Source organism: Myotis yumanensis, unplaced genomic scaffold (assembly GCF_028538775.1).
Source record: "Myotis yumanensis isolate MYYU_CA2020_CCGP unplaced genomic scaffold, mMyoYum1.0.hap1 SCAF_9, whole genome shotgun sequence".
In the NCBI taxonomy this organism is placed as follows: Eukaryota; Metazoa; Chordata; class Mammalia; order Chiroptera; family Vespertilionidae; genus Myotis; species Myotis yumanensis.
In genome coordinates, this window is record NW_027223760.1 from 22272673 (window position 1) to 22282410 (window position 9738).

At 48.2% G+C, this 9738-nt stretch overlaps 1 protein-coding gene across 1 annotated transcript; it reads left to right on the top strand.

The window, feature by feature from the left end:
- The first annotated feature begins 2125 nt into the window (after window positions 1-2125).
- HILPDA (hypoxia inducible lipid droplet associated) lies at window positions 2126-4934 on the top strand. The gene is given in 3 exon segments (XM_070425034.1): window positions 2126-2291; window positions 4066-4281; window positions 4284-4934. Coding segments are annotated over 2 exon segments (189 nt in total). The 5' UTR covers window positions 2126-2291; window positions 4066-4133; the 3' UTR covers window positions 4325-4934.
- Window positions 4935-9738: the final 4804 nt, after the last annotated feature.

A 9738-nucleotide genomic window follows, 5' to 3' on the forward strand; every position in this document is an offset into this window, starting at 1 on the left:
AACAGGAGGGATTTATATACACAGGCAGAGCAGCTGCTTGCTCCCAGGGGTGGCCGGCCTGGAGGAAATCCACTCCCTCCCAGGACAGGGTCTCTTTTTTATAGCGGGTTAATATCAAAACCATATGGTGGATGGTCACAACCACCAGAAAGAGCAGTGCATTGCTGAGTACGCCGATACCATCAGGCAGCGATCACACTGTATACATGCATTAATGTCCTCCTGGGGCCTGGCGGGTATCGTTGGGTAGTATTCAGCTTTCTGGGTAGTCGGCCAAACCTGAGGCTGTAGAAAGTTAAGCAGTCACAGAAGCTTAAACAGACAGCCCAGAATTTTCTGGACGCCTTTACTTTGGGAGCCACATTAAATCTCTAAAGGAAGTTTGCCTGCAGCTCACTATAAGAAACAGAACCTTAAAGAGGAGGTTACTGTGGAATTCCTGTGTGCACTCACTGAACAGAGGCTCAAGTTCCTCGTTGGGAGTTTTGTAGTCAATGATAGGGACTTACGGACGGCTTTCTATGTGTTGGGCAGAGTTCTCAGTGCTCATTTAATTTCCAGGTAAGGACTGTTATCATCCCATATATCAGTTGAGGACACCGAAGTACAGAAAAGCTTTAAGGATTCGCCCAAGTCCCCCAGCGAAGCAAGGGATGGCATTTGGGACACCTGGAAGTGATTTCACAGCTCGAGCCTCTCCTAGCAACAGTGTGAAAGAAGAGTCACTGAGACGCGCACAAAAACAGACGAAATTCTAGGGTAAAGCAGGGCCAAAATTCCTGCGGGCTGAGTAAAAAACTCAATTTCAAAGTGCCTGCCTGCCAGCACGCTTTCAACCCGAACTTTCTCATTTCCCGGCCTCCCCTCCCCCTCGGACACGTGCCTGACAGCCCGGGATGCCGGGGAAAGGTCGCCGTTTGGTTTGGCTCCTCCCTTCCCGCGCGCTCAGCCCCTTTCCCGCTGGATATCCCGGTCCTTGCTCACGCACCCCGCACTTTAGTGGATACCCGGGGTTCTGGCTCACGCACCCCCGCACTTTAGTGGATACCCCGGTCCTTGCTCACGCACCCCGCACTTTAGTGGATACCCCGGGTTCTGGCTCCCGCACCCCCGCACTTTAGCCCCGCGCGCAGAGCGCCAGTCCTCGCGCTCAGTGGACCTGCCAAGAGCCATCCGCCCGCCAGCTTTGCCCTTACCCCTCCCCTCCCCTCGGGAGGCAGGCAGTGAAGCCGCCGTCAGCTTTCCCTTCCACGGTGGCTTGGCTGCTCCCTCCAGGGGCCTCCCAGAACTCAGCTCTGAATTCATTCTGCCATTAGGCACATCCAGGACCAAACGTCTATAGTTTGGGGGGTTGGGAGGAGTTGCTTAGACTCCCCAGCCCCCAAATCTGGGCATAAGGCTGGACTGGGATGTCTTAGCTCTTTAGCTCAATCTGAAAGCATCCTTAAAAATTTCCTATGGCCACCAGTTTAGGTGAACAAACGGAGGCCAAAGTGACGTTCATGTGCAGTTAGACACGGACACCAGGGCCAGGCGAGTATTGCACATTTCCTTCAACAATTGTGAGTCAGGAATTCACTATTCCGGGATTTGGCGTGAAGGGTGGGGGTGGCGTCTGGAATCCTGTTATCTCTAAGAAGTGAAACTCCTAGAAAGTCAGCCCTTCAGTCCCCCAATGGAGAAAACTGGGGCTTGGGGATGGGGTGGTGGTGATGCCCTCCGCCAATGCAGGATCCATCCTCAGATGCCCACACTCCATCCCAGTCAGGAGGAGGGCCCCTGGATTGGGGCCCGTCCGGGGCGTTTTCCACCGGTTTGGTATGGCGGTGGGGGGAATAAGCTTTCTGATTCCTTCCAAAGTTTCCTGCAGCGGGAAAAGCAGTCGGACATTCACGCCTGGTCTCTGCCGACCGCACTGACTCACAGAAACACTGTGCGTGTTTTTTAAAACAGCTCCGACCCGGAGCCCCGGGGACCGCCCCAGACCACCCACGGCACTCGCCGGGGGCGGAGCCTCGGGCGGGGGGCGGAGCCGCGGACGTGCCGGCGCTCGCGCGTGTGGACGTGCGGCAGCGTGCGGGCCCGAGTGCGCACGCGCGGGCGCCGGCGCTGGCGTTGTGTATAAGTGAGCCGTGCGCGCCGCCTGACTGCGACTTGCTGCTGACTGCGCGCTCGTCTTCTGAGGGTCGTCTGAGCCGCCTCCTCGCGCTCCCGTCGGCCGACTTTCCTCCCGACTCCTGCACGACCTGCTGTTACAGCGAGCCGGCCGCTCCCGGCCCTTCCTCCTGCAGGTGAGCGGCCTCCGGACTGCCCCAGCTCCGGTCCCCCTCTCCCGTCCTCGGCCTGCCTGCCGGGCCGCCGCCTCCTTACCCCGCACTGTGGCAGGGCCTTCTGGGGCTCCCCTCCTCCCTGCGCCCCCACCCGCTCCCCACTCAGAGCTCCAGCCCTGCGTTCCCCAGGAGGGGCCCTCACTAGGATGCAGGTGGCCCAGGTCCGTGCTCCCGGTGCTGGGTGAGTAGGCGTCGCTGCCATGCTCTCCCAAAGCACCCTGGCACCTCCTGCGCCACTGCCGGGGTTCTTGCCTGTTGCCCCTAAAGCCCCGAGAGGGCAGGGTTCACGTCTTCGGGGCCCCGTGTGGCCCTCGTACCTTCCAGGGTGCTTAGCAAGTTGGGGGTAATCAGGGTATTTTTTTTTACTAAGTGAACTTGATATATTTGACTTAGAATTATTTTGACCTTCAAAAAGCTTATGATTAACTCGAACCTTAATGAGATATGAGGGAGACTTCTCAGGCAAGTTGCTTTCTCAAGGGCATGTTCCATTATTATTATTATTATTATTGATTGATTTCTTTTAGAGAGAGGAAAGGAGAGCGATAGAGATAGAAACATCAAAGATCTGTTGCCTCCTGCACACCACCTACTGGGGGTTGAGTGGCACCCGGGCATGTGCCCTGCCTGGGAATTGAGCCGGTGACCTCGTGGGTCATGGGTCGACCCGCAGCCACTGAGCCACACCTGCCTGGCTAGGACACGTTCTGATAGCCCCGGTGTGGGCCTCAGGAAAGCACCCGGGGTCGGACCAAACCTGGGATCAGCAACCTCGGTACATGGGTTCTGTCTTGGAAAGAATTCAGAGCCAAGAACCAAACTGTAAGAGTGTTTGATAAGTCATAGAGTAGAAGAAGTAATCCCTCGAAGAAATGAGTTTAGGAAATGAGTTACGGAGGTAAAGGAGCTTAGGAGTGAGGAAGCTAATGGTTACTGCCTGGGCAAGGAGGGAGAATGGGGAGGGGAAGGGAAAGGCCTGGGCGTGCTCCCTGGAGGGAGGGAGAGTCCACTGGGTACTCCCTACTAAGGGTTTTTAGGGTGGAGACTTTAGGGAAGTCCCAGGAGAAGATCGCAACAGAATATTCAGTAGTTTTCCAGGTGTGTCTTTTCTGGGTTGTGTTCTCCACTGATTGATTGACAGGCACAGGGCAGGGGTGGTTCTCAATGCGGCTGGTCCTGCCGTGGAGTCACTGGTTTTGTTGCTTATCTGAGGCATAGATGTTATCTCTAGGGAGGAACGGTCTGGAGGGTCCATATATGCTAGGGGAGGAAAAGTCACCCTGGGGGCAGGTTCCACCCTACAGTTGATTGTGTGTTGCTAGGCAACTGGGGCTTTCCACCCTGGTGACCTGTACCAGGCCCATCTTCCTTGCTCTGCTCATGTCTAACTGCCTACAACAGTCCTTCTCTTACAAAAGGACTCAGGTCTTCAGGAAAGTTTCTGGTCCCTGGACTGTGGCACAGGGATTGTGCATTGCATCTGGCAAGAAAGTAAAGGTTTTTACTTTCAGAAGTAAAAGTTTTAAGGAATGCTCATGAAAAGAAACTCCTGGTTCCTCAGCCATGGAGTTTACGGTGTAAATATACTTGAGCTTCTGCTGTGGAAAAACATCATGGGCCCCTGTACCCTGGCTGGCTGGGCTTCTCCCTTAGCTCCACGGGAAGATAGAAGGGTCAGGGCCAGATGCATGCGTATCCCAAAAGGCTCTAACTAACCTTGCCTCTCTTTCCTCAGGACCCAGAAGTCTTCCAGAAGCAGAAGGCAGCTCTACTGCTCTGCAAAGGAGTGGGATCCCTTCAGCTATGAAGCATATATTGAACCTCTATCTCTTAGGTGTGGCGCTGACCCTGCTTTCCATCTTTGTTAGACTGATGGAGTCACTGGGGGACTTACTGGAGAACCCATCGCCTGGGAGCTCCTGGACCACTAGAGGTCAACTAGCCATCACAGAATCCCCAAGAGCCTTCCAGAACATCCATCCAGAGGGGTGTGATAAGACCTCCCTCCACCAGCTATAACCTTGGAACACTTGGCCTAAACCTATCCAGCCTGGTGTCCCAGTTCCTGGGCAGGCAAGCCCAGCATCAGTGTTAGCAGAAAACTGTTACTAGGCCCTAGAAGGGCCCCTCCATCTGGATCCTTCTTGCCCTGGAAAAAGACTGTTTAATAGGCAGGTGTGAGTGGGTTGCCTATGGTTGTGGAATGGAGTGATTTCACTCTTCTCCCCAGAGTCTGCTGTGTGCTTTGTTGTCCTTGGCAGCGTGGCTCTGACCTCTTAGATGAAGGCTTGCGCTGTGACTTCAGCTGTTGGGAGATGACGGTGTTTTCAGCCCTACTTCCTAAACATCTGTGAAGAGTTCCTTTGGACTTGGGTGTCTTATGGTCAGTTTCTTTAGTGTTCAGCTTCTCTTTCGTGTGAGCTCCTCTGTGTGTGGGTAATAGTTAAAGAGGTGTGACTTACATTTTTAAGTCTTCCAACTTAGTGTGTATGTATTGGTCTGAAGGGGACAGTAGGATAAAGCCTGCTCGGGACATGGGCATTATAGCCACCATGTGGCTTAAGTGAATTTTTCTAATGAAATAAAATTGAATACATATTTCCACTGTGTGTCATGTTGATTTCTGCCCTTAAAATTAGTGGTTAGGGAAGGATCTTAATTCATAGATCTGAGGTTTAACACCTTAAAACTTAGGAGCATGAAAGTGCTTAAAACACTTGGTTTAAAACAGGTAAATGAACCTCTGAATTTGGAGGCAGGGGCAGTTGGGTCTGTATCCATAGTTGTCTGAGCTTAAGCCAAGACTCCTTTCTCTTAAAAACAAAAAATATATATGTATATATTTTTATGATTTAAGATAGGAAGAGAGATGAAACATCAATAATGAGAGAATCATTGATCAACTGCCTCCTACACCCCCCACCCCCACCCCTCCCCACTGGAGATTGAGCAACTGGACTGGACGGGAATCAACCTGACGGGATTCATAGGTCAACACAGCTGAGCCACACCGGCTGGGCTACTCTCTTGACTCTTTCCGTCTCTAAAGAAAAGAAAAGATTCCTTCCCACCTCTTCATCTTCAGTCTCTGGGGGAAAGAGGACTATCAGTCCAGAAGGCCTTGGCCTTTTTTTTTCTTTTTTTAGAGAGAAGGGGTAGGAGGGTAGGGCTTTGGGAGAGGCCGCTGAGAGGTGGGTGACTGGACAAGGTGGAGGGAGTAGAGCAGGAGAAGGGAGGAGGGAAGGAGGAAAGGGAGGAGTCGGGGGAGGGAGGGAGAGCGGAGGCAGAGGCGTGGATACCGCGGGGCCAGAGGAGCAGAAGGCCTTGGCCTTTAAAAAATTGTTTTTAATTGATTTTAGAGAGAGAAGGGGAGACAGAAACATCAGTTGCCTCCAGCATGACCAGAGATTGGACCCACCACCTTTCAGTGTACAGAATGACACTCTAATCAACTGAGACCACCGGCCAGGGCAGCCTTGGCTTTTTTATTCTGTACCTTGTACACCAGAATGGCTACTCAATTCTGATTATTCAGGTAGGCTGGTAAAATAGCCACACCTCACCCTGTGGGTCTGGCTGGGTTGAGCATCACCCCATGCACCAAAAGGCCACTGGTTCAGATTCCTGGTCAAGGCACATGCTGGGTTTCGGGACCCCCAGTAGGGGACCTGCAGGAGACGGCTGATCAGTGTTTTTTATTTGTCCCCTTGTCCCCCATCAATATTTCTATCTCTCCCTCCCTTCTTCTCTAAATCAAAAAGTTTTTAATAGCCATACCTCACAGATGATTATTTCTGCTCTTTTCCAGGTCTAAGCAGTTTAGCCTGTTCTACCTATCACTCTTCCATCCCCACCCCATGTTGAAGCATGTCCACTCCTCTCCTATGGTATATATAGGCATATCTCAAATTTTTGTGGGTTGGGTTCCAGATTACCAATAAAGCAAATCAGATGAAATTTTTAGTTTCTCAGTGTATATGAAAGTTATGATTGCACTGTACTGTAGTCTGTTAAGTATAATAGCGTTATGCTTAAAAAGCAATGTATATATCTTAAAAAATACTTCAGCCTGGATGGCATGGCTCAGTGGTTGAACGTTGACCTATGAACCAGGAGGTCACAGTTCCCGGTCAGGGCACATTCCTGGGTTATGGGCTCGATCCCCAACAGGGTGCAGGCAGGAGGCAGCGAATCAGTGTTGATGTTCATGCATTGATGTTTCTATCCCTCTCTCTAAAATAAATAAAAACATTTAAAAAAATACTTTATTGCTAAAAAATGCTAACCATTATCTGAGCCTTTAGTGAGTCAACCTTTTTGTTGGTATAGGGCAACCGTGGGCAAACTACGGCCCATTTGAAATGAATAAAACTAAAAAAAAAAAAAAAAAAGACCGTACCCTTTTATGTAATGATGTTTACTTTGAATTTATATTAGTTCACACAAACACTCCATCCATGCTTTTGTTCTGGCCCTCTGGTCCAGTTTAAGAACCCATTGTGGCCCTCGAGTCAAAAAGTTTGCCCACCCCTGGTATAGGATCTTGTCTAGATGTTGATAACATCTGTGAAGAAAAGAAAAAACTTCCGTGAAGTGTGATAAAATAAGGCATGCACGCTCTTATCTTGGTGTGCACGTCAATTTACATATGGTGAGTTGGATTTACTTTTGCCAAAAGGTAAAAATGGAGCATGGTGTCTTCTGCCAAACCAGTTTTGCTCCCTGAGTGTTCTTAAGCGTAAGCTCCACTACCCTATAAGCCAATGGCTTGGGCAACATTTATTGTACTGGGGTAGTCATTAGTGCTGTTTATCAAGTATAGTCAAACCTTGTTTCTCCAATGGCTCCAGTCTCAAACAAGTCAGTTCTTGACCAAGTTGTTCACAGAAAAAAAAAAAAAAACTCAGTTGTAGACCAAATTTAATTTTTGACCTAACAGCCCTTTCATACTGATACCTCAGCATGCCAAAAAAACAGCATGACAAAAAGCATCTCTCAGGCAATAGACAAAGGAGATGATCCTTTTGTTGCTAGCAGAAATGGAGGATTAGCACAACTTTAAAACAAAGAGGCCATCAAGAGTACTAATGTTGCTAAGGGTGTGAAAGTGCTCACAAAACAGCAATTACAGGCAAATGAATAGGTAGGAAAACTTGTTGATTGGATAAGTGAAAAACAGCTGGGAGGCAGGGATATATATAGGATATGGTTCAATAAGTTAAGGAAAAAAGTGTTTATAGGTTAAACAGTACATTAGACATGTACATAAGAAAGGTTAAAACTAAATCATTTGAGAGTCTGGAGAGGATTAATTCAATTTACATTCTTTCTAATGGGGGAAAACGATTTGGTTTTCGAACAAATCATTCTCAAACAGCCTTTAGAAATGAATTAAGTTCAAGAACTGAGGTTCCACTGTATTTCCAATTTCCAACTTTCCAGTTCCTGGTCCTTTGCGATCAGCTGGACTTATAAGACTCATCTTTTGGTAGTATAGTACATAAACATATAGTTGGGCCCTACTCGGTTTGGCTCAGTGGATAGAGCATCGGCCTTTGGACTCAAGGGTCCCAGGTTCGATTCCGGTCAAGGGCATGTACCTTGGTTGTGGGCACATCCCCAGTAGGGGGTGTGCAGGAGGCAGCTGATCGATGTTTCTCACTCTCTATCCCTCTCCCTTCCTCTCTGTAAAAAATCAATAAAATATATTAAAAAAAAAAACATATAGTTGGTATTTTGTCTCTGACTTCAGGCAGTTTCATGTGCCAGCAGTTGTCCTTTCTAGACATTTTTTTAACTTCAATATATTTTCTCATTCAGATGCTTCTGACTGATTTGAGGTATTTTGAACTGTTAACTGGAGAGCTAGCTATACCTTACGTCTCTTCCCCAAGCAGTTTAGTTTAATTGAAATGGTTTCCTGGGTGCCACGGCCTTATCCAGGCTTTTGCTCTAAAACTGATTTTCAGCCCTAGCTGGTTTGGCTCAGTGGGTTAGAGCCTGTGAACTACAGGGTTCCAGGTTCAATTCCAGTCAAGGGCACATGCCTGGGTTGTGGGCTCGGTCTCCAGTAGGGGGCGTGCAGGAGGCAGCCAATCAATGATTCTCTCTCATTATTGATGTTTCTCTCTCTCTCTCTCTCTCTCTCTCTCTCTCTCTCTTTCTCCCCCTCTCCCTTCCTCTCTGAAATCAATAAAAATGTATTTTTAAAAATAAATAAAAAATAGATAAAACTGATTTTCAATCTTTTTCATCTCATGGTACACATAAACTAATGCCTAAAATTCTGCAACACCTCAAAAAATACATTTTTTGCTGACTTTAAAAAAAAAAGGTATAATTTTTATTCATTTACACTGGACAGCTATTGTTGTGTTGGCTGCTATCATTTCTTTATTTGACAATAGAAGGGAAAAGAGGTCAATGCCCCTGACAAAATAGGTATGGCATGTTTTAAAAATCCTTGGTGGTATACCAGTGTGCCAAGGCACATCCATTGAAAATCGCTGCTCTTAATCTGCTCAGAGGTTTCAACAACAGGCGTGATGGCCATACCATTGTTTTAATCTTTCCTACAAGTCATTGTCCCTGTTTGCCTAGCCAGGGGTATTTTCTGGGATGCAGGACTTGTGCTAAAACTGGGACACTTCTGGGCAAACCAGGACAGTCTCTCTACCTACAAAACTGAGTTTGCATTGGTGTTTCTCATCCCAAACATTTCTGAATTTTATCTATTCCCAGTTAGGGATGAGAGGCAGTTGCTTCTGAGAACCCTGCAAGATCACTGATTTTCTGTAGTCTCTCTAGATCCCTTGTGCCTGCTTGCAAGCTCGCCAGTTTTTCTCTCAGCTCGTCTTGTGGCGCTTTGTCAATAGCAACCAACAGTATTCGATTCTCTTGTTTTGTTTTTGTTAATCCTCACCGGAGGATACTAGTATTTTTCCCATTGATTTTTAGAAAGAGTGGAAGGGAAGGTGTGAATCAGAGAAACATCAACATGTGAGACAAATCAACTGGTTGCCTCCCGTACACACCCCAACCAGGGCTGGGGATCGAGTCTGCAACCGAGGTACGTGACCTTGCTCGGAATCGAACCCAAGACCCCTCAATGCTCGGGTGGATGCTCTAACCACTGAGCACCGGCTAGGGCCAGTATTCAATTCAAGCTGCTAAAACTTGTTCTACTAATTGTAGATAAATTAGATTAACATATGTCTTGTAAGTTACTGCAGGCAACGGTTTTACCAAATACTCTGCTACTGGGTAAGATGGGTTGCCATCCTTCCAGCTTCCAATAAGATCTCTTTGCTGCCTTCCACATAAGTTAGTCACACATACTAGGGTTTTGTGGTGTGTCTTTTTATATATTTTTTATTTTTATTGCAACACTGCCCTCTAGATTCCAATC